The sequence below is a fragment of the Amborella trichopoda genome, chromosome 5 (assembly GCF_054954075.1).
Source record: "Amborella trichopoda isolate Santa Cruz 75 chromosome 5, AtrichopodaSantaCruz75HAP2 v2.0, whole genome shotgun sequence".
Taxonomy (NCBI): domain Eukaryota; kingdom Viridiplantae; phylum Streptophyta; class Magnoliopsida; order Amborellales; family Amborellaceae; genus Amborella; species Amborella trichopoda.
The window spans coordinates 17,582,880-17,608,126 of NC_142340.1; the positions used below are offsets into that span (position 1 = coordinate 17,582,880).

Genomic DNA, 25,247 nt, shown 5'->3' on the forward strand with positions numbered 1-25,247 from the left:
GTTTCTATTCGAAAACTGTTCTGCCTTATAAAGCTACTTAATGTCAATCATAATTTATATCAATAATGCCCACCATATTGTGCGGCATTTCATTGCTTGACCTTGTTATGTTTCCATGCTATGGAAGTGCCATTATTGGGAACAAAATGCTCTATTTGTTTTTCGCCACCGAGCAATTATTTGTCTCTTCTTCGGGTTCATGGTAGTTACTCTGCTCATATGAGACATACTTTTCGTCATGGGCTTATTAGTATTTCTTGTCATGAATATGTATCAGGGCTTCCTTGGGTTGGTTTGCATCTGAACCAGAATGGTATGATAAAAACAATAAGCATTTTTCTCAGGCCGAGGCCCAATCAGTTTCAATTTTTGTTCACCATTTGATGAATGAGCGAACAGATACACTGAACATGGAGTCGTCTTCTAAATCTCGGGGACGGGCAACTGAAAATTCTTTCAGTAATACGGTAGGACGCGGTTTATAATTTGTTGAATATCGGACTACGAGCTCCTTTCTTTAGACCAATTTTTATTTTATTTATTTTTGTTGTTTCTTATTGTTTTTATTTTCTTTGTTGGGCCAATTAATTTTTGTGTTTTGTACAGGTGGATCATTCTCATCCCATCTGGGGCCGTATGGATAATTATGTAGTAGGGAAAGAAAAACGCAAGCAATTGCTATTGATGCTATGCCAGCATGAAGCTGACAGGCTTGATGTGTGGGCTAATCCTTTAAGGTATTCTTCATGTCATATCTATATTTTTCCATTTCTTGGAATATAATCAGCGAAACTTGACATTATTAAGAATTTCAACAGAATCTATCCCTGAAGTTTTACTTTTTTCTTCTCCATTTTACAACATTTCCCACAGGGATGGCGCTTCTTCTCGATCTAAGATTAGTTCAGAAAAGTGGATAGAATATGTGAGGACAGCTTTTTCTGTAGATCCTCGAATTGCTCTCTCCATGTGCACACGGTTTCCTGCTGTTGCACCTGTGAAGGCTGAAGTAACTCATCTTGTACAGGTACCTATATAATTTTAGGTTGTCCTTGTTATGGATTTTATCATTCCAGTAACGATCTTAGCTAATTCTTTTCTCACGTCTGCACTTAAACCCACAAATTCTTGTATACTCTGTAGAGCGTGTGGGTTTGGTTTCTAGGCTTGGGCATATCTTGTTATATATGATGTATAAGCTCGTCATATGACTTTTGTCTGTAAATTGCTAAACTATGAGTACATATCAATGTTGCTTCTACTTGAAACTGTTGCGGTGCTTTGTCTTATATACCTTTTACTTTCTATCGTGATATATGGTTCTCATGAGCATGGTCCAGGTGAGATTTGACTGTTCTTCCAATTTTTAGGACTGTTTCAGAGGGCACCTGACCTTATGCTCAAATGTTTTTTAACTGGTTAAGGATTCCATTGTTTAACTATATGAACCTTTGTCTTTATCACTGAAGAAACAAAAATCCTGTGAACCTTTTAAATAAGCATATTATTCCAACAATTTTGATGCTTCAGTGTGATCTTGATTAGGTTTAGCTTTATTTATTTTTTACTTTAACCTTTGCCTTAATGTATGCCACCTCATCAATGACCAGTAATATGGTTATTTATCCTTTACGGATATTTGTTATTGTATGCACCTCATCAATGACCAGTAATACGGTTATGATATAGTAAGAAGCTGCAGAGTACAAAAATTTGAGCCTGTTATTGTAGATGATTTTTTTTCTAGGTGGTTGTGAAATGAGATACCATGCCAATGTTATCATCTTTTGATCATGCCTGCAATTTTTGGGGATTTGCCTCGTATCTTCTCTACAACTTTTGAAGCATAGGATGCAGCTTCTATTACTTCAGCATTCCTTCATTTATACTGCAAGTTGAATCAATTTTACGAGAAATTAGGTATACAAAAATGAAATACTTGGATCAGTTGTCTGTACTAGGAAGTGATAATTATTTTGAAAACAAGTTCAGTTTATTTGAAATTGACATGGAAATAGTATTTAATACTTGTGTTATAGCCTGTATGAAGCTGTATTGATTAAATTGTTCATTGGTTAACAAGTTCAGGCTAACACTACTGCATTCAGGAACATGGAGACACTAATTATGGCATAAAGAAGTTCAGTTTAAATTATGCATTTTAGATCTAAATGATTTCTTGTTTCTATGCCCTGTTATTTGATATTTCTTTGCTTTCTATATAATTGTTTATGTAATAAAGTTGGCATACATTATCCAGTTAAACATTATTGACTTGAGGACAATGCCTGGCGCCCTGCCATTTTTTGTGACTCCAAAAGCTGTGGATGAGAACTCACCAGCCTTGCAGCAGTTACCACATTGGGCTGCTTGTTCTATTACACAGGCCCTTGAGTTTCTTACACCACAGTTCAAGGGTCACGCTAGAGTAATGGCTTACGTGCTTAGAGTTTTGGAGTCTTATCCTCCTGAGAAGGTCACCTTCTTTATGCCACAGCTGGTACAGGCTCTCCGATATGATGAAGGGGTGGGTATTTCCTTTCAATATTTTCTGATTTTGTTTTTAATATTGTTTGTGTATTCCATTTGCTCTTTTTTATTTCTGCAGTAACATGCTGGAATTATATGCAACCTTTCATTGTAATGACTGTGAATGTCTGCAGAAACTAGTAGAAGGATATTTGTTGGGAGCTGCTCGCAGAAGTAATATATTTGCACATATTCTAATATGGCATCTTCAGGTTGGAAACCTTGTTTTTAATGTGATTTACATTAAATCATTAGGATGATACTCCAGATGGTAGTCTCTAGTCAGTAATCATTGGTTTTTTCCAAGTTTTCTGTTGATGTGAAACCTTGAGATGCAGCCGTTGGGTATAATTTTTTTATGAATTATTTGCTTTTTTGTAAAGGTTAGCATTGATTGATATACACTGCCTGTTTGATAAAAAGAGTATTTCAGTTTTTTTATCCCCTAACACACAATCCTTGTAAAGGATCCATGACAGCGTCCTTGGACACAATGATTTACCGTATTTCTATGTTTTTTCTCAATGATGATCTTTTTGTGCGTATGAGTAGGCTTGGTTAATTTTCAGATCTATTTGTTTATGATTTGATTTCGTTTTTTTTGAGGCTTTTAATGGCTGGCCTTGTTGCTTGCACAGTTTCTCTGAAGTTATTTTTTGATCAGCTTCTCCATCATTCTCTTAAAGAATTATTATTTGCAGGGAGAGGGAGATGCCTCTGAATCAGGAAAGGATGCAGGTGGTTTTAAGGTATGATCTTGTCTTGAAATCCTCTAGATTTCCTCTTATTTATAGTGTTTTACTGAAAGGTTGTTTTGGGGGCCTTTTCTATTGTTTCTTGTTCTCTCCAACTTGGGTTTTGTTCTTTCCAATGTTCCTCAGTTGGTGTTCCTTGTTCCTTGTCGATCTAGTGGCCCAATCTATTTGGAGTATTGTAGGACAAGAAAACAGAAAGTAATTATGTACATAGCATATTAATGAAAAATGTTAGATTTTATTATTGTTGTGTGTGTACATTCCTGGATACAAGTAGCTGTAAATGGATTTAAAACTGTGTGGGGAAAACTCTTTCCTTTATTTCTAATTAATATGATGCTCCTACACCAGAAGTAAAAAATAACATCCCAAAGAAAATAGAGTAGTTTGGGCTAGATGTCGTGTGGCAATCCAAAAAGAAATGGAAGAAACTAAAACAGAGTTAACAAATTCTAGGCATACAAAGAGAAATATGGACTGCCGTTTTGGTCTGCCTGCCACCATTTTCTGTCTTCCAGTGGATGTGCAAACAGAAAGCAGTGCCTGTTGTAGTCAAAGTTACTAGAAAGATTTCCAACAAAATTTTGCGTTTCCACGTGCCCAATGATTGATGCCAAAAGTCTGGCCTTGTTGGCTACCAGACAGGCGATTGCCTGGTAACCACATCTGGTCATTAAGATAGCATTGGCCAATGAATATTTATTAAATTTGCTTTGGCTGAAAAGCTCCTTGAGCCATGTTGAATGGTCCCATCTCCATCTCTAACAGTCTTTAAACATGCCTACGTCAGGTTTTCTCATGTCAGATTCTTTTGACTAGTGGCTTGGTGCAAATTAGGCTTGGTTGAGTCCAATGTCAGTGGTTTTTGACATGGTACGGGGCTGACTTAGATGGTTTTGCAATTGTCTAATGACACATTTTATATAACACTGGGTTTTGATGAGGCAACCCATAGAGTGACAAACACCCTGTGAAATAGAGGTGTTTACCATCACCGGTATTTCAGAAATTTTTTGTTAAAATTAATTTGTTAAATAAAAAATTTAATCTTTAAATATCAGTGATTGACAAACTGATATTTATTTGTGGAAAAAATACCAAGCAAGATATGGATGTTTTACTGCCATTATCTCGCGACATAATTCCTTTAATAAAAAATGGAATCCCCAATATTTAATAAATCTGAAATATTGTCATGTGTTTTTCCGATGAAGGGATTGTTAAATCATTGAACTTCTTAAGTTGTTTCGATTAAATGCCTTTTAATATTTCAATGGTGATCTAAAGGATTTATTCTCACCCAATTACGTAATGGAATGGGTATTTATGAAAAAAATAAATAAAAAATGTAATGAGTGAAGGCTGTCAGTCATATGTAAAGATCCACACTAGTTCAGATAGAGAAATGAGGAGAGGGAGGGGAGAGCCAGGAGCGTGGTGCCTGCAAAGGCCATCTACTGATTCACAGGCCCTCCAGGAGCCATACATTGTTATGGCTAGTAAAACAGAAAATCAAGTTGGGGAAATAAACCAGGAGTACCCTTGTCATATAACAGGAAGAGAGGTGCTCCACGGAGGTGCATGGATAAGCCACTTGAGTCAAAGTGGATAAAGATATTATACAAAAGAGGAAAGAGCTACCACAAGACATTCTAGTAGGCAGATTTAGCCCTCATCACATATTTCAGGTTTAGAAAAATGGGCTATGAGAACATGGCGAACTTCAAATCCTATTCTGTAAAAGGCTGGTAAATGACGATCTGCTGTTCATATTGAACTCAAAAATAAAAGAATCGGAAATCCTAGAGCAATCGTGGTGGAGTTTTAGGGATCCTCACTGACCTTATTTTGCCCGAATCCAGATACTTTCTCATTTCTTTTCCATCAAAATATAGTCTAGCTCTTACTTACTGGTATAGCCTGCATGGTTGGTGATTGCATTTCTTGAATATGCTTCCGTGCTCCTTGAGCGGGATCCCTGTCCGGCCACAATAACATTTGGGGGGATGAGTGATCCCAATCTAGTATGAATTGATCAAGAAGCTAACACACCACATTTTTAAAGAAAAAGCAATCAATGCTTGTTAATAAAAAGGAAAAGAGTAGTAAATGCATATCCATTAGAAAAAAGCAATAAATGTATCAATAAAAAAGAAAACAATATTTAACTGCATGATTACTAAATTTTTCAATAGGAAAAGGTCCTTAGTTCTGCATTAATCAAATAGTGTCCTGTAATTCCTTTAAATATATGGTTGGTGTCTCTCTCTCGCTCTCTTTGTATATTTGTATATACATTTTCTCTCCCTACTTTATGCTTTAGGCTCTTTTTTTTTTTTCGTTTCTTTTTTAAATAATGAAGGGGATATGTGAAGAAATGGGGAGGACCTGTATATGAGTTTATATGACTTGACATAAATACACTTTTTATTGTCATTTACAATGTAAAAGCTAGTAAATATCTTTAGTATATTATTGTGATGGACTTGTATATCAGAAGATTGAAGTGAGTGGAAGTTATTACTCTCAAATCTTATTTGATTAAAGTTATTCGTGACAATAATTAATATTTTCCTTATATATTAATCTTGCATCTAAATAGTACCTAGAAAATTACTTTTTTTTTTTGAGAAATGTTAACATTGTATTACTGAGACAGTAATAATTACAGAGGTAGAAGGGACCGAGAGCACCTACGTTAGTCAGTCATGTACAAAAAAAGGCTTATAAGTCTCGCCCAATTACAATGAATAACAATGATTTTTCAAAAAGTAAACAAGGGCTAAGGAGTGCCGAGTCGAGAGGGGCTACGTAGTGTGCCTGTGGTCCAGAACAAAAAAGGAGTAGGACATGGCGTGCTCTTTCACTTGGATTCTAGCTCCCTCTTTCGCCATGAGATCTGCGAGCTCGTTAGACGTCCTCCATGTATGCTTTCAGGAGACGTCCATATCCCTGCAAATGCGAGCAATTTCATAAAAAATTGTAGTTAGTTGCCATGGGGGAGGGGTCACCCCGTTTGCCCATGAGAGAGTGTTTTGAGAATCTCCTTCCACAATTAGGCGTGTGCCCCAAGACGGATTGAACTTTTTCAGGCCCAATAAAAGAGCCATAGCTTCTGCATATTGGGTGTCATTGCTGCCAAGATGCTCATAATAGGTTAGGAGGATGTTTCGATAGTGATCTCTAAAGACTCCTCCAGCGCCTGTCGGGCCAGGATTCCCTAGGGAGCAACCATCAAAATTCAGCTTGATGCTAGCTTTTGGTAGTGGTTGCCAGTTGTTAGCTCTTGTAACTTTTCGTGGATGGTGGTCAAGGATATTTTTCCATTGGCAAAGGAAAAAGTTCCTGGATAATCTCAAGAACGTCTTGTGATTAGTGGCCCAGCGATATTGCCTTGTGGAATAGAGCTGGTAAATGGAGTTAATCTCCTAATAGAAAGATGGCGCCCCGATTTCAGTCGAATCCCTCGTGAATTTATTGGATAGAAGTCCATTAAAAATTCTATTATTTCTTTCTACCCATATTGTCCATATGGTAGCAGCCACAGTAGCCTTCCATAAAGTTCTTCCAGCCAAAGGCCAGCAACAACCCCCCTCTCCTGCTTTCGTACGCGCTCCCACCTGACTTTGAATTCAGGGACTTGCATGGTTGTTTGTTAAGAGTTTGTTAAATATTTGGGAAGCTGATTTCGCTTGACTGGGAAGTCATAGCAGGTGATAGACTAGTGTGGTAAGGATGCAGGTAGAGGTTCTATATGATAGATCCACTCTGAAGCGGATGACCTTTAACAGCGGAAGATCTGGGGTGATTCTTATCTATTCGGGAAGATAAACCAAAAAACGTTGGGCATTGTCAATAAGGAGAATCACAACATCCTAGGCAAAATAGATTACCCCTATTGGAAACAAGAAAAGAAAGGTGGATCATAGTACAGTGGAAATTGAACCTAGGAGCAAAAGGAACCACCGGTGAAATTTGCACAGGAGAACTCAGAATGGAACACAAAACTGGAGTTTGGGGAAGAAGAAATGAGGTGTCAGATAACCTAGCACAGGAGGGAGACGTGTCCAAAAGTAAAAGGATTTGGGTGGTTTAAGGTAGCAGAGGAATATTAAGGCAGATGGGCTTCAAGGAGTTTCAAATGTTACAAAAAGAAAAATTGCATCTGGAAATAGTCAACCTTTCTCCAAAAAAAAAAATGCATCTGGAGGTGAAATTTTAAACTCAAGGTCAAATTTGAATTCAAATGTAAGTTAAGAAGCAAGAGGGCCATATGAATGTGATGCAGCCAAGTCGCCATCAAAGCATCTCTGTGCCACCTGTAGAGAGAGATATTTGTGACTGTTTGATCTCCCTGACAAATGGAACCGCAAATGGTAGATCAAGGAGGGAGCAAAGATCTGACGACGATGGTTTCTTGCAGCACTTAGAGGGTTCATGGACAGTTATGGGCCAAAGTTTGAGGGGATCTATATTCAATAACCGAGATTGCTTAGTCAATTGGATCCATACTTGATGGTGAAGATAGAGGGAACCTCAACAACTCAACAATATGCAATGGATCCAGCATTATGCACGATTGAATAGGAAAAATATCAAATGTCGAAGGTAGAAGAAACAAGCATGGTTTGGGGGCAATTGAAAATAGAGACATGGTTGCTCTCCTTGCCAACCCCCAACAGAAAAGATCAATGGCCATTGTGCAAGATCGAATAGGAAAAATATCCAACGTGGAAGATATAAGGAAAAAAAGGCATGGTTTGGGGGCAATAGAAAATAGAGACATGGTTTGCTCTCCCTGGCCTCTACAAAGAGATCTTATTTAGACTTGGAGCGGCAATGAGAAACTCCTTATGATTCAATTCAGGTTGGGACCAATGTTATCAGAACCCAACCACTGGCACCGATGAGGGCACTGGTCCGGTTAGACCGGCCGGTTTGGACTAGTTCACTGGTCGGACCGGTCCTACAATTAAAAAATATGCAAAAAGCAGGAAAGTACGGGAAATTTGTAAAAGGTTTAAAAAGTCAAGAAAAATACATGGAACAAAAAAAAAAATGTAACATGGGAATAAAATAGAACTATATAAAAGACAAAGTCAACCTCCACAAGTTCCTAAACTCCACCATAAAAAACTACAAATACAAAGTACAAAGTACAAACTAATGTTTCAAATTCTCCTTTACATAATCATAATGCATAAATGCTATTAAAAACACAAGTCTTCATATGTAATCTATGAAACTTAGATCAATATTCTTCTTCATCATTATCTCCTCCCATTCCATTTACTAGCCTTGTGTTTTATTTTAGGGAAGCTCCTTCCAAGCACTTCTACCCATTATAAGGCAACGGATTATTGATGGCTTCACTCCTGAGGCTCGTGATTTATTCCAAAGGGAATTTGACTTTTTTGACAAAGTCACATCAATTTCTGGGGTGCTTTTTCCTCTAGCTAAAGAAGAGCGCCGAGCTGGTATTCGCAGGTATTATCGAATTAGCATCTGTTTCAATTTTAAATATCTTAAATGTTTCTCTTATGTTATTTTATGGATGGTTCTTTCCAGGGAATTGGAGAAAATTGAAATGGAAGGAGATGACCTTTATCTTCCTACTGCTCCCAACAAACTTGTGCGTAGCATTCAGTTGGACAGCGGGATACCCTTACAGTCTGCTGCGAAAGTACCTATAATGATCACATTTAATGTGGTGGACAGGGATGGAAATCAGAATGATTTAAGGCCACAAGCATGTATATTTAAGGTCCAGAATTGTCCTTTCTACATTTTATTTTATTATTGAAACACTGCATTATAATGTCATGTAAATATTTTAAAAAAATTTAGGGTTTCAAAATGCAACTGGGAGTTGGTCTAAATTAGTATTTAACTGGTGATGTGTGTATTTTTTGCTAGGATAGGTTAGCAGGTTGGTACATGTAGTTGAAATTTTATTCTGCCACATTTTATATTTCTAGTACTTTCACAAAAGGTTTTAACTTTGAATTTGTCATTTAGGTTGGTGATGATTGTCGACAAGATGTTCTTGCTCTTCAAGTTATTTCTCTCCTTAGAGACATTTTTGGAGCAGTGGGACTTAATCTCTATCTGTTCCCATATGGCGTCCTACCAACTGGTTATGAAAGAGGAATTATTGAGGTAATTATAGGTTACCTTTTGTGGAAGATGGTTTGACAATGTCCTTTTTCATAGGAGAAGTTTAAAATAAGGCCATTTATTTTTGGCAAGGAGGTCATAACCATGTTTAGGTGTTGGATGTAAATCGAGTGGCTGAGGGCGTGTCAATGGCTAAGCTCAAAGTTCAAAGAAAACTCATAGTTAGGAGTAATTGTGACCTTGTAATATAGATAAATGGTCTTATTGTATACAATCCCATTTTCATATTTAAATTGGTAATGCTCATGTACTCATTAGTTATCCTGTATTTATAGAAAACTGAAATCTGTTCATTAGCTTATCGTTTGTGCATGTGTTTCTATCTCACTTTCTCACTCATTGCATATTATTATATAACTATTTATGTTCTTTATTTGTGCCCCAGGTGAGTTCATGTTTTCATCCCTGCTCTCTCTTTGAATTTAGATTCTAGTGTTGAAAGTGCAGTAGTGGTTGAAATTGAAGTAGAGAAGAAAACAGTTTGGTAGGATCTAGAGAGAGAGAGAGGAAATAAAATAAAGATGATGAAGGAGAGAGAGCATGTGAGAGATATAGAGAGAGAGAGAGAGGGAAAGTGAGTGGCTTAGATGTTAATTATGATCTCTACCCCTCTTATAGCATTAAGTTATAACCCTAATTACAACTTATGGATAATACTGCCCTTATTTAAATATATAAAATAAATAAAAACTAAATAAAAGGCAAATGACAGTTTTGTCCTTGTAACCATGTACCTTGAGCCATTGCTCTATATTCTGCTTCATCACTTGATCGTGCTACCACACTTTGCTTCTTGCTTTTCCAAGTAAACAGGTTTCCAAACCGAAGGTACAATATTCTGCACACAGCATCTATGTAAACTGCAACATCAAGATGTCCTTGATATGAGAAAAATATCTCTTTCCTTGGTGCAGATTTGAGATATCTTAATATTTTGTACACAACATCAAGGTGGGGTTTACATGGTGCATGCCTAAATTGGTTGATCACACTAGCCACATAAGAAATATCTAGTCGAGCGATTGTGAGATATATATAAGCTTGCCCGCCATTCGTTGATACTGATTAGGATCTTTGAGTAGCTCTCCCCTTTCTCCAAGAAGTTTATGATTGCATCTACCGGATTATCTGCTGGTCCACATCCCAACATCCTCGTTTGTTGTAACAAGTCCAACACGTATTTTCTCTGGGAGCTGACTATCCCTTTCTTTGATCTAGCCACTTCAATTCCCAAACAATACTTAAGGGGTCTTATATCTTCGATATCAAACACCATGCTTGAATAAGATTTAAGATCCTTACATTATGCCGTGTCACAACAATATCATCAACATACACAATAAGGGCAGAAATTTCAACAGTATCCCTCGTCACAAAGAGTATATGATCAGCTTGGTTCCTTTTGAACTAAAATTTTAGTTGTGCCTCATTGAATTTTTTAGCCATACACTAGGAGATTGTTTAAGTCCATATATTGCTTTCTTGAACTTGTTAACCTTTACTATCTCCCCCTTGATTTGAAAACCAGGGGCTTGGCCACATAGATTTCTTCTTGGATGTCTTCTTGTAAGAATGCATTCATAACATCTATCTGATGGAGTGGCCACGATTTATTCGCAGTTAGTGAAAGAATGATCCTACAGTGTTCAACTTGGCCACAAGCGGAAAAGTGTCTTGGTAGTTTATACCAAGAGTCTGGGTGAAACCTTTTACAACCAATCTTGGTTGTACCTTTCAATAGTACCATTAGCTTTGTATTTACCGTGAATATCCACGACATTCTAACCTTCTTCCCTTTAGGAAGGTTAGTGATTTCCCATGTATTATTCTGCTCTCATCTTGTCATCTAGGAAGGTTAGTGATTTCCCATGTATTATTCCGCTTTCACCTCGTCATCTATTTCAGCTTTCCATTGAAGTTTTGAAAGTGCTTCTTCAACAGCGGAAGGTATTCTGATAGAAGACAAAGCAGATATGAAGGTATGATGAGAGGGAGACACAAAATTGTAAGATACGAAGTTTCCTATTGGATGCTGAGTGCACGAACGTGTACCCTTGCGAATAGAAATAGGTAAGTCCAAATTAGAATTCTTTGAGAGGGTAAAAGAGTTACCTGGGTCAGGAACAATTTTCGATTCCGGTTTGGCATTTAAGGTATGGTCACTTAGAACTTCGGGTTGTACCATTTTTTTCCTCCTGGTATGCGTCTTCAACTCCTTCTTTGAATGCGCACCATTCCTTTAAGATAAACCACTCTCTTCAGATAAACATAGTGTGGGAATAGGAAGGGCTGCAACTAATGTGCTTTCTTCACTAAACTGTATCTTATTCTTCCCCTGAGGAGAGCACTCATGACTTGTAGAGGAGAAGTACGGAACATATTCAAAGAAAGTGACATCCATGGAGACATAGCGGACCTTGGTAATAGGATCGTAACACTCATACCCCTTTTGATGAGATGATTACCTCAAAAAAATACATTTGTCAGCTTTAGCATCAAGCTTGTTCCTCTTTGGACCAAGGATGTTGACAAAATATACAACCAAATACCTTGAGAGGTACAGGGATGAACAATTTCAAAAGGAGATTTTCCCTGAAGAACACAAGAGGGCATGCGGTTTATTAAAAAAGTAGTGAGAATTGCTTAAGACTAGAAAATTTTTGGAACTTTCATTTCCAGTTAAAGAGCTCGGGAGACCTCCAACAAGTGTCTATTTTTCTCTTAGCTATAACATTCTGATGAGATGTGTATGGAGTCTATGGACAAGTTGTTTGGAACTCAATTCCTTGATCAAGAAGATAATCTTTAAGCCTGTTTGACTCGTACTCACCCGCATTATTAGACCACAAGACTCTGATTTGTGCATCATATTGAGTCCTAACCATTTTGTGATAGACTTGGAATTGATTAGCAACTTCATCTTTGTGTTTCACTAGATTGACAATTGTAAATCTAGAACAATCATCCACAAATATAACAAAGAAACGAAATCCAAACATCGATGCAATTGGTGAAGGATCCACACATTAGAGTGTATAAGAGAGAAAGAAACATCACTCTTCTTATTGATACTGATAGGAAATGAAGTTCTACAATGTTTTGACAACTCACAAGTGTATTAGAGAGAAAGAAACATCATTCTTTGTGAGATTACTAATTGGTAGGAGGTTACTAGAAAGATTGGAAACTTGCAAGGTGGATGACAAGTTGAAAGGAGTAACATGTATGGTTCCCTTTCCCTTGATTGGAATAAGAGAACTATATGCTATTTTAATTGATTCATGATTAGAACGAGGGATATAAGAAGAGAAAATATCAGTCATACCAGTCATATGTTCAGTTGCCCCAGATGCAATACTCCAAGGGTTTCAGAGCTATCTATAGAGTATGATGTGCTGGTGCGGATATACCTGATTGTACTATGTGAGACATAGAGGAGGGAGAAGGGTTTCGAATGGAAGCTTACTTCTTGAGATCCAGAGGCTCTCTTTTAGGAATAGTCACTAACTCTTCTTGGGGTTCAAAGGAGATGGCATTTTGTTGCCCTTGAGTAACTGGGGCAGTGCTTTCACTGATTGTTGTTGAATTTGCCCTTGGAAAGTTTCGCTTTGGGAGTCCATCTAGATCCCATCATGTTTCCTTTTTGTATCAAGTCTTCCTATAGTGGGTGCACTTCCTTCTCATCAGATGAGGGGTTTCTACGGCCACGTCCACCAACTCGGCCTCCACCAAGGCTCCCAAACATCCTCCACATAGATAACCACTAAAACTTGTGAATAGAGCGGATCTTTCAGTTTCACCCATAGACACTGCCATTATCTTGCATTGATTTTCTTCATGCTGAAGAAGGGAGGTGATGGAAAAGTCTCACTACCGAGAACATTTGCCTTAATTGTTTCATAGTATCCATTAACTCCCCTTAAAAGATAAAAAATCTTCCTTTGATCCAGTCTCTCTTTGTTCCTTTGCACAATAAGAACACTGTATGGGCTGATGCTGACTTAATTCATCCCAAAGACTATGTAGATGAGCATAATAGTCTCCTAGTGACAAGTCAACCCTGTTTAAAATCACCGATTTGTTGACCCAATTCATCAAGCCTCGCAATATTTTTCTTTTACGAATAGGACTAAGAGACTGCCTCCCATAATTCCTTAGAGGTATTGCAGTCCATAAATGATTGACTCAAATTTGGCTGCATAAAAAATAGTATCCAATTCATAATAGCCATATCTTTAGCCTCCCAGTCTTGCATATTTAGCATCCTTTAGGTCAGGTTTTTCCATACGGCCGTCAATGTATCCCAGTTTTTTCTTTCCACACAAAAATAGTCTAACCCCATTCTAAATAGTTGGTTCCATCAAGCCTGGCAGAGCATCTTGAGCGAACCTTAATTGCCCATGAACATGTCCATTGTATATTACCAATGACAATAGAGAATGTCCCTTTCACCTTACAACTGATCTTCATAAGATTTTACTAAAGTTAATTGCACTTTTTCCAAAATGTGAAAAGATAGGGTTGCGACGAGATCTATACAAATGGGAGTAAAATATGCATATCCACCCCTAGGTACTTTATGATCTAAAGGGAAAATATCTTTGTACACCTTGTTTTTAGGTTCCATTTCTAAAAAGACCCAAGGTTTCAAACCATATCTGGAGGCATAAAGATTCCATCTATTATATCTATTATATCTTCTAACTTATGCTTAGTTAATGGAAGAAATCCCAGATATGAATGAGCCATGTATGGGTGAAAATGAATACATAAGTCCCAAAAGATGATATACCATCTTCGAGGTTTATTCAACATGCCAAGGGAAAACATGGGGTTCTTATATTTCTCAAAAAAAACATAAGGTTCTTATTGATCTAGACACTGACAAGAGACAGATGCCTGTCATGGAAGTCAAAAGAGAAGTGGGTTCTTCAACTTATGACAAAAATGTAGTCTTAGTCTTTGCCTGCCTCTTTTCGTAAACAGCATGTAGTTAGAGACGGAGCTCGGGTTTCAAAGAAGTTCATGGAAACCCCAAGACAATTCACATGTTTGAAGACTGGTAGTGTTGAAGATCATGGAAAAACTGCTACAGGTTGCGAGGAGTTTGACTTCATGAGACTAGGTGAACATTGTGCTAAGTTGGGTTTTGATCATCTCACCTCTTCTTTTTTTACCAAATCTGTTGAAATGCTGTCATATTTGTTGTATTCCTAATGGGCTTCAAGGATTCAAGTCTGATGTTGAGCTTCTAGATCTTGGAACTGTGGTCTCTGATAGTCGTTGATGCAATGAGAAGACCGCTTTTCCTAAAGGTATGATGTACCCAAACCTGCTCCTTCCAACATATTGGGGTAGCTCGAAATATCTTTTGAAACTCTTCTTCTCATTTTGCTTTAGTCAAGAAGAAACTTCAATATGTTCGCAGGGAAGAGGGGGGCGGGGAAGAGAGAGAGAGAGAGAGAGAGAGAGAGAGAGAGAGAGAGAGAGAGAGAGAGAGGGACTTTCTACCACCTTAGTCACGTGTGTCACTTCCACCCCTTCCTGCTAATCCTACCCAAAATACTTTCTTGTGTTTGGAAAATTTGACATAAAAATCTACAAGTCCCTTAAACCACCCTTAACCAATTCCAAAACCCCTCCTGACTCCATATAAACCATTCCAAAACAAATATTTTCTTCTTTCACTCCACCAACTATGTTAAAACCCAAGTTAGTGCTTCTTGAATTGCATCCCTCAGATCTCTCAGCTTATCTTGGTTTACCATTGTTTACCAACCGCTATGAGATAACTTCATGCCTAGGCTCAAAGGGTGGAAAATTGAAATCCTTTCATACCCAGGAGGACTAGCTCTCTTAAACCCCTCACCCCAATTGCACTTCAATGTGTTTTGTATACGGATTCCCCTCCATCACATCAAATCCCCTTGAAATACTTTAAAAGGACTCCTTCCTGGGCAACCAACTTAACAAAAAACGTTCATCTTGTCAGTTGGCACTCAGTTTGTGAACCAAGAGTGAATAAAGGGTTGGTATCAAAAGAACGAAGGAATCAATCTTGCCCTATTAGCCAAACTATGATGGGTATTGGCAAGTGGTGAAGATTCCTTGTGGTTGGCAATAACTAAGAACAAGTACTTTTGGAGACAACAATACTAGGATTCTAGAGCAACATGAGAGACTCATGGGCTTGGAAATGCATCAATGGCACTCTCCCAATCATAAAGAGCTAGTAATTAGAAATAATGGGATCAATATAGATCACGTGGATGGCCTCTCAAAATGGAGGCTTCTCTCTCAAGTGTGTCCATGAGGTGATTAGAAAGCATGGAACTAGGAATAACTTTTTGAAAGGCTATATGGAAAATCCCAATTCATCCTACGCCTCATGGTTCTCTTGGTTGACGTAATAATATAGGCTACATGCTTAATGGTAGAATTCAACGATAGGGACTCCAAGGGGATAACATTTGCAAATTTGAATGTAAGATCCATGACCATCTCTTCATTACTTGCAACATGTGTTTACGGACTTGGGCGAGTCCACCCGGACTCGTTCGAGATGCTCAGGCTCAACCTTGCCGCGCTTAAGTAGAGGGTAAAACTTAGGCATATTAAAAATAAAAAAATAAAAAAATTATATAAAATTTTGGGATCAATGTATAAAAAATTATATATGTAATTTGAATTTTTTTACAATTGATTTTATATATATATATATATATATATATATATATATATATATATATATATAGGGAAAAGTTATATAGAGTAGAGGCTCTAAACAATCAAATTTGAGCCTACCTCAAAACTTTCACTAGAAGAGGTTGTTTTCATGCCCAAATATCCTCAAATTGATCATTTTGACATCAAGATGTATAGACATGAAAAAAAAAGGATTTCAAGTTTTGGAAATAGATTATTTTGTAACGCATTTCTGGACCGTCAATTTTCAAGTTTTCATAGATATATCGATCTACACTATTTTTGAAGATTTAAAATTTATAAATAAAGATGAAAATATATTTGAACGCTATCACCAAGATTTCTAGTATTGAAACCTCTTTTCTTGACATTATTTAAAGGTAGGCTCTAATTTGATTGTTTAGAGCCTAGGCTCTATACAAACCGCACCCATTTATATATATATATATATATATATATATATATATATATATATATATATATATATATATATATATATATAGATGGAAAAAGCTAGGGTTAGCCCACTAGCTCATATGAACATATGAGTTCATCGGCCTAGATTGAATCTGGGCCGATCTGAAAATCACAGATGTCCAGTGGTGCTTGAATTTTATTTTATTTCTACATTTCCAAATCACTTGAAATTTTAGGTGTGTGTTCTTCTCATCAAGGTGCACCTAATAAAAATATAAAAAAAATTACCCGTGAAAAGAAAAATGACCAAAATACCCCCCGAAACCTTTCGGGGGTATTTTGGTCAATTTGTTTCATGTAAAATATTTTTTTGATATTTTTCAAAGATTCACCTATTTTTGATGAACACGCCTAAAATTTCAAGTGATTTGGATTTGTAGAAAATAAAATAAAATTCAAACACTACCGGACATCCGTGATCATCAGATTGGCCCATATTCAATTTGGGTCGTTGGGCTCATATGTTCATATGAGCTAGTGGGCTAATCCCAGCTTTTTCTTGTATATATATATATATATATATATATGCTTCTTTCTTGGTTTTGTTTCACTTTTATAATTTCTATTTTATTTTTGACAATTGTTTTTATTTTTTTGGGGTCTTTTGGGCAATGTACATTACTCACTCGAGTCCACTCAGACATGATCGTGTTACTCGACTCATGGGTTAGGGCCGAGTCCGAGGCCTGAGCAAGTTATAAACATTGCTTGCAACTTTGTCCAGCATATCCATCAAATAGTGTTATGGAGATTCAACACTCCCACAATAGCTAACTTACACACCGAAGAACATATAGGCAATTGGTGTAAAAAGCAGTTTTACAACGAGTTCCTTTACAATATGTGGATGTCTCCCTCTCTATCATATGGTAACATGGCAAGAAAGAATCCTGAGGGTAAAAGAGAAATGATCACAATCTATTTATACAATGATGAGAGAATTAACTCGGAATAGCTTTCTGGATGATCACATACCACCTCCAAATAATGGTAATGAAAACCTTATCAATGATAAATTGGCCCCCTCACACCGAGAGCTTAAGTGCGTAGCCTTTGGAGTGTTGTAGGTGGGTCGTTTGCATGTAGCGATCTCTTGATGCTCCTTACATTTCAATCCTTGTATATGCACTTTGTACTCTGTTTTTGAACAACTCTATACTTCTTTCACATATTAATATCGCAGGTGGGTATGTTCTGAAACTCTGCTAAAACAATATATGTGCAAGTCTGGACGTTCTCATATTCTGCATGTTTTGTTTTTTCTTGCAGTGTTATTATCATTTCATTTACAGCATCGCCATACAAGTGCCTTTGTTGGTTGTGTTTGTCAGTTCTATTGGACTTTTGTGGGTGCTATGTGCAGCCAGTGGCCGAAGTTCAATTTATCATTGACTTGCTGGCTTATCATTCTGACATAACTTGATCATTATTGGAAAATTATGTAAAATTCCTCCAAGTGCTTCTACTCATCTATTCCCTGCCTCCCTTTTATGCCTGCTACTTTCATCTGCTCAAGCCCCCATTTGCCTCTCACCTCCCTCATCTTATCCATCCGGCAGCCCCCTCGTCTCCACCTCCTCCCCTGCTGTCTCAGCTCCCTCCTTCGGCAGTCTCCCCCTCCCTCCCCTTTTCCTTTTCCCCCTCTCCGCCCCTCATTCATTTATCCACTCTTCCCCTTCTTACCCTTCTCTCCCCCATCCTTCATTTTCAGCTGCTTCAACCCTGCCCTAAAAGTGAAGCTCACGTCTTCTGTGGTAGGCACTTCAATCGTCGCCGCAATGACATTCAAGGAATTGAAAAATGGGGCAAGAACCTCTGATGCGAACCTGATCTCTGCTGCAGGAAACTCACCATGGGTAGAGTTCTCTTCACTTTTTCTTCGTCAGCTAGTGCTTCTTAGGTTTCATCCCTGTCCTCTGCTTCCTTCAAAGGGGCTTCCCTATTCTGAGCCCCTTGGACCCAGGAGCTAGGGGCTTTCACGCACAAAAAGTTTGATTGAGGGCCCTTGACATCCCTCTCCATGCCTGGACCCAGACACGTTCAAACGCATGTGGTTTCCTTACCACCATTCTCTAGAAATCCATCGAACAGTTACCTATGGGCTCCATTCATCTGTTGATAGAAATTCTCGATCCACTGTCCATCCCCATTCCTTGTGGCTTGAGGTGGGAGGCCTGTACTACCAGATGCTCCTGGCCTGGCAATTGGCTTCTCCTCCCTCCGCTCGCCATGTTCAACCTTTGGAGCTCGGTGGCCAACCCCCTCTGATGCACGACGAGTGGACTACAGTGATTCGCAGGCATAAACCTAGGGCTCGTCTCAAACATCCATCTCCGCATAGCAGGGTTGTAACACTGCCTCCCCCTTCGTCACAGCCCCTCATCCCCTCTTTTCCCACCGCCCTACCTACCCGTTTGACCGCCAGCTGTCCTCCTCCCTCTACCTTTGCCACCTCAACCTTGCCCATACCTACCTTGTTTGGAAGTGACACCTGCCCCCCTTACCTCTGACCCTCAGTTGCTTTCTTCTCTCCCCTCTACCCACTTTTTTCTCCCTCTGTCCCCATCCCCATCTTTACCTCCCAGTAATTTAAAAGCGGATTGCCCAGCGCTTCAGTGGCAGCCTAGGCGGTCCAAAAGGCTTGAGTAATGCCTAGACAGGCGGTCCCTGAGCGGCTGCCTAAGCGGTATGGCACCCGCCTAAGCAAGTGCCCGGCCTTGGGTGGCAGCCCAGGCCTGCGCCCTGCCCAGAGGCGAAATACCATTTATTGAGGGGGTTTTATCGGGTTTTTTTGAAAAAAAAATTGTTTTCAAAGGTGGGTTTTAGGTTAATTTGAAACCTAAATCCCCTAGAGCCTATTTTAGAGAGAGAGAATCCTAAAAAAAGCTAGATTTTGTGATATTCATTGAATCGAAGTGTTTCTCAAAGTTACGGGAAATGGATCCAAACATTACCATTAAGATTAGATTTAGTTTTGAAGTTTTTTTAGTCCCCTACTAGAGGGTGTTTTTGAAGATTTTAGCACCAGAAAATATTTGAGAGGTGGAAGTTTGGAGTTCAAGGTAAGTGCAAAACTTTAATTTTTAAATTGCTTGTATTATCTTGAGATTTCTTCGTGATCTAGTCGAAGTGGTGATTCGAGTTGGAAATATGGATATAACCCGAATCTGAATGACAAAAACTGCATAAGATGCAATTATTGTGAAAATGATACAAAAGGGGGCATAAACCGGTTTAAAAAACATCTTGCTGGTATAAAAATGTTCCTGAAGCTATCAGAGAGGAAATTAACCAATATATGAGTTCAGTAAAATACAAACAGGAACAAAGTCCTTGTCATTTGGATTGGTCTATTTCTAATTCTGCTAGAAGAAGTGATCCGGGTTGAGAGTATGATTATATCCCGAAACCAAACGATAAAAATTGTATAAGGTGTGATTTTTGTGAAAAAGATACCAATGGGGGTATTAACTTATTTAAAAAACACCTTACCGGTATTAAAGAGAATGTTGCTTATTGTAAAAAAGTTCTTGAAGCTATTCAAGATGAGATTAGACAATATTTGAATTTAATAGAATCAGAAAAGGATGGAAATGAGCTTTGTTCTATGGAAATATCTTTTCTAGGTTCTTCTAGAAGTAGTGATCCGGGTTGGAGGAATGGTCATAACCCAAATCCGAATGACAAAATTCGTATTAAATCTAATTATTGTGGAAACGATACTAATGGGATATTTACTGTTCAAAAAACACCTTGTTGGTATTAAGGGGGATTTTTTCCCATGTAAATGTTCTTGAGGCTACCAGGGAGGAGATTATACAATATTTGAGTTCAAGTAAGCACAAAAAGAAAGAAAAGGGTGAAGAGGCACCAGGTAGAGCATCCAAGACTCCTAGGGCCCCATCTGCACATAGTAAATTGGAGGTAGAAGAAGAGGAGGAAGAGGCAAATTCAGAAGAAACGGAGGACAAGCATTACGTTGAAGAGGGAGATGACTGTGATGATGGCCTCGAATTTGATGCATATGATGATGCTTACCCTACTTATTCTGATGATGATGATGATGTTGACTGAAGAATGAAGAGTTGAAGACGTTTTACTCTTTAGTGTTAACTATTGAGTCGTAGACTGTATATTTTCTGAATTTCCGTATATTTTCTTTTTCTTAGTTTTAGTTTCTAGTTTCTACTATCTAACTCTTGTGTGTATGCTTGGATGGTTCTAGCATTGTATAAAAATATGGATTATGGACTATCGAAATTCTCCTTATTCATGAAAATATGGATTATGGATTATGTGTTATATACTTACATAGTTAGATTTAGACACTTAACATTTTCTTTCTACTGTGCCGCCTAGGTTCTAGGTGCCCACCTAGGCGCTGGGCGGCCTGGATGCCCCCTGCCACCTAAGTGCCGTCTAACACTTTTTGAAACACTGTTACCTTCCCCCTTCCCATGTGGCTCAGTCATCCCAATCTCGCCAAGTACACCTCTCTCCACCGCTTTCTCCTCACCCTTCCCCCAAGGTGGGTGCTATTAATGCCACTGGCTGAGTATTTCTTTGCAAACCCAGCCAACACATACCCACGTCTCCCACCCTTTTCCCTTACTGTTTTCACTTTATACTCTTTCCTGTAGGGGCTTTTTATATGGTGCTTCCTGAATATGGGAAGCCATTTTTTGTTGTATACAGCCCCTGAAAATCTGAGGTGGCCTAATCTTGTACTATTACAACCCCAATCTCTATACAATTGTTAACCTCTCAAAAACCAAATTCCTTATTTTTTTGGTTGTTTCAGTTTATGATGTCAAGTTCGTATATTTTTGTTATTTCGACTTATGTTTGCCTGACCCCTGGAGAGAGAGAGAGAGAGAGAGAGTGAGGTCATTAGGTGGTGGTAGTGGAGTGGGTCGTGGAGTGGTGGTGGCCAGGCTATGCTGGAGCAGGGGGCAGAGTTGTGGTGCAGTGGTAGTGGTGGTGCCAATAGTGATGGTGGAGGTGGTGATGGGGTTATGGTTGGGGTTATATCTATATATATATATATATATATATATATATATATATATATATATATATATAAAGAGAGAGAGAGAGAGATCTTAGACCTTAGACCTTATCATTTGTTCATGTGTATGGACTTGTAAGGGTGTGTGCATGGGTATGAACATACTCCAGCCAGAGATTTATAGATGATGCACTTTGCATTAGTCTCCTGTTTCTTGTGTTTTTTTATGTTTTTCTTTTTTTTTCTGTTTGCTTCTTAATTTTCTTTTTTTTCTTTTCTAAGCTATTTTTTTTTCTATGTAATGTTTTGGAAAATTCTTGAAATTGTCTGTAAATGTTTTCCATTATATAATTATTATGAAGACACAATTAGTACTTATATCCTCCCACTTTCTCTCTTTGACGCAATTCTTTCAGGTTGTTCCAAACACTCGGAGTAGAAACCAAATGGGTGAAACCACTGATGGTGGACTTTACGAGATATTCCAACAAGAATATGGGCCTGTTGGTTCATCAAAGTTTGAAGTTGCTCGTGATAATTTCATAATTAGCAGTGCTGGTTATGCGGTTGCCAGTCTCTTACTCCAGCCAAAAGATCGCCATAATGGAAATCTTCTCTTTGATAAGTATGCTTTTCATGCACCAATTGCAGGGACTTTCTCATTAGCATGATTGATAACTTGCTGTTTTGACAAAAAACTAACCCGACTCTGTTGCAGTTTGGGCAGGCTGGTCCATATTGATTTTGGGTTCATTCTAGAGACATCACCAGGTGGAAACATGCGTTTTGAAAGTGCACAGTTCAAGCTGAGCCATGAAATGACCCAGTTACTTGACCCTTCTGGGGTAATGAAAAGTGAAACCTGGAACCAATTTGTGAGGTGAGCCTTCTTTGTTCTTCTTTGACAGTTTCTAACACATTTGTTTCACCTGTCAAGACCCATGTACCTTCTTGCTCTTATGACATGGTTATACCCTTATGTTTGGGGTGGCCAAGAACCTTACATTTGTAGAAGTACCTACTACCTACACACATTGTCTTGTTGGTAGAACCTCGTTGATTCTTCATTCAAGGAATTCATGTTTAACTGTTGGATCTCAGAGAGCAAATTCTTGAATTTAAAAAAGAGACTATGATATCATTCTTCTTCTTCTTTTTTTATTTTGAGAATATCATTCGTGTTCTTGCAATGAAATTAAATATTTTTTAGTGTCTGACAGTATTTGGATCTCAGAGAGCAAATTCTTGAGTTTAAAAAAGAGACTATGATATCATTTTTCCTCCTCTTCTTCTTTTTTTATTTTGAGAACATCATTCCTGTTCTTGCAATGAAATTAAATATTTTTTAGTGTCTGACAGTATTTTTTTTTATAAATATGCTAATAATGTGAGGATATTCTTTTATTCATATGCTTTCTTGAACTTTCCGCCCATGTCACAACACTCAGTTGCGTTCCTGTACTTCCCGATTTTGTTCACAGTTTTGTTCATTCTACCCTTCTCATTCTCACATTTACAACATGCATTTACTATAATGTTCAGGCAGCTTTTCACACACCATGTACACGGGTGAGGTTTGTTTAAGGTATCAACCTTATACTATTAAAGTAAGTTGTACGTCAAAACTATGCCAATATACAATTTCAGTGCCTCAAAGCCTTTCAATGGTATAAAAATCTATTGTTTCCCCCAATTATGAAATTTATAGTTTCAGAAATGATGACGATCAAGCAGATCTATAAACAATTGAAAATCTAAAAAATGGACAGTCCAGATAATACGTTGGAAGATGAAATCCTTTTTTTTTTTCATGTCTATGAATCTCAAGGTCGAGATGAATGATTTGAGGGTTTTCCAGCATAGAAACAACATTCTCTATTGGATTTTTTACGTGCACCTTATTTTAACAGTACAAGGTTGACACTTTATATAAACTTTTTCCCCATCTACACATATGTGCATCTCATGTGCTGAATTCCTATCTTGTTTTTCTCTGCATACATATTCATACTGATAATTGCAACATATATCCCTTTTTCGTGCACAACCTAAACAATAGATCTCCTATCTTTAGCTTCTGTTCAATTTGTACGCTCACTGCTCATGTATGTTCTTGTTGTAGTCTTTGTGTGAAGGGATACCTTGCAGCTCGCCGCTACATGGATGGGATCATCAACACAGTCCTTCTCATGGTAGATAGTGGGCTTCCTTGTTTCAGTCGAGGTGACCCAATTGGAAATCTTCGAAAACGCTTCCACCCAGAGATGAGTGAACGTGAGGCTGCAAATTTCATGATTCGGACATGCACCGATGCCTACAACAAATGGACCACTGCAGGCTACGATCTCATTCAATATCTACAACAAGGAATCGAGAAATGAGACTGGCCTGTGATCCGCATGTGCATTTATATACTAGTGCTCTTGAAAGTATATTTCGAAATTGTTGTTGGTGTTTTCATTTTACAAGGATCTGAGTTTCACGAGGCATTGTTGCGGAAGTCCTTGTCATCACGGCGGAAGTATGCTTGAGCATTTTTTTCTTTGTAAACAATTTCGATTGCAATACCATTTATGGAAGAGGAGCAATGTCATGTTCCATACCACGTTTGAACGGTCTCAAAAGTTGCCATGTGAGTGTTTAGGGGAGAGAGAGAGAGAGAGTATGAATTCCGGATTGCCTGGATCGGACTATCCCTAAATTGGACAGCTGATGTTCAATTTTAGGACGTGATATTTTAGGCAGGTCCGTGACGCATTTTCAAAGTTGGTTGAAAGGTTGAACAGGTTCAGTTTTCGAATTTTGGGATATCCTAGTAGAGGTCTTGCTTGGGGGAACATATATTTTTTGTAATGTTAACGGTAACTTACACTGAGTAAATGAAAAATTACAAAGGGGTTTTACAACTGAAGCCCAACAAAGAAAACAGAAAGAGAGACCTAAGAGCAAGAAAAGGAAAAGAAGGGGGAACGGGGAAGGGAGAAGGAAGAAAAGAACAAGACTGGCGCAACAGGAAAAATAGCATCGAAGTGTGGCTAATTTAGCTAGACTGTAAGCTTCTCCATTTTTCTCCCTGTTGATATGGTTAAAGATGACCTCTCAGGCTTGTAGGTTTAGCATTATTTCATCTATGATGGGGGTGGGCTAGCGCAACACTAGATAACATTTGCAGCGTCTCCCTCTCTGAAGATGCGTGCTTGATATTCATGGAGCATTAAAACACATTTATTTGCCTTTGCCTTAAAAGTCTGCCTCATTGATATCAAATTGGGCTGCCCATGATAGGTGGATATGACATTCCTTTATGAATACTTTACGATGCTTCCATAGCCAGCTTTTTGGTGCTTCTGTGCGAATACTCCTATCAAAATTCAACTTCAACTGACCTCCACCTCCTGCTAATTTGAAACTCTTTTTCGATTTTGTATGTTTAGATCAGGGAAGTTGGTGAAAACGAAACTCTTTAAGGTAACTCTTTAAATTTAAGGAGGCCTGTGCCCAATGAACTACGAGTCTCATGACTGTTCTGCTAATCTCTATTGATGTTCTGAAGTGTCCTCAACCACTCTTGCATTCCTCTCCTTACATAAAGTACA

The 25,247-nt window shown here is 38.1% G+C and overlaps 1 protein-coding gene across 2 annotated transcripts in view; it reads left to right on the plus strand.

Moving 5' to 3' along the window:
* Positions 1-24,275, plus strand: part of LOC18448187 (Phosphatidylinositol 3- and 4-kinase family protein) — an 87,299-nt gene extending 63,024 nt beyond the window's left edge. For both annotated transcript variants that reach the window (XM_006858263.4, XM_088867592.1), the window contains 12 exons: positions 278-467; positions 607-737; positions 874-1,027; positions 2,261-2,527; positions 2,664-2,741; positions 3,231-3,278; positions 8,599-8,771; positions 8,853-9,048; positions 9,303-9,443; positions 22,068-22,276; positions 22,370-22,531; positions 23,774-24,275. In XM_006858263.4, the coding sequence (XP_006858325.1) occupies positions 278-467; positions 607-737; positions 874-1,027; positions 2,261-2,527; positions 2,664-2,741; positions 3,231-3,278; positions 8,599-8,771; positions 8,853-9,048; positions 9,303-9,443; positions 22,068-22,276; positions 22,370-22,531; positions 23,774-24,032 (2,008 nt within the window). In that variant the 3' untranslated portion in view covers positions 24,033-24,275. The remainder of the gene's footprint in view (positions 1-277; positions 468-606; positions 738-873; positions 1,028-2,260; positions 2,528-2,663; positions 2,742-3,230; positions 3,279-8,598; positions 8,772-8,852; positions 9,049-9,302; positions 9,444-22,067; positions 22,277-22,369; positions 22,532-23,773) is intronic.
* The last annotated feature ends 972 nt before the right edge of the window (positions 24,276-25,247 follow it).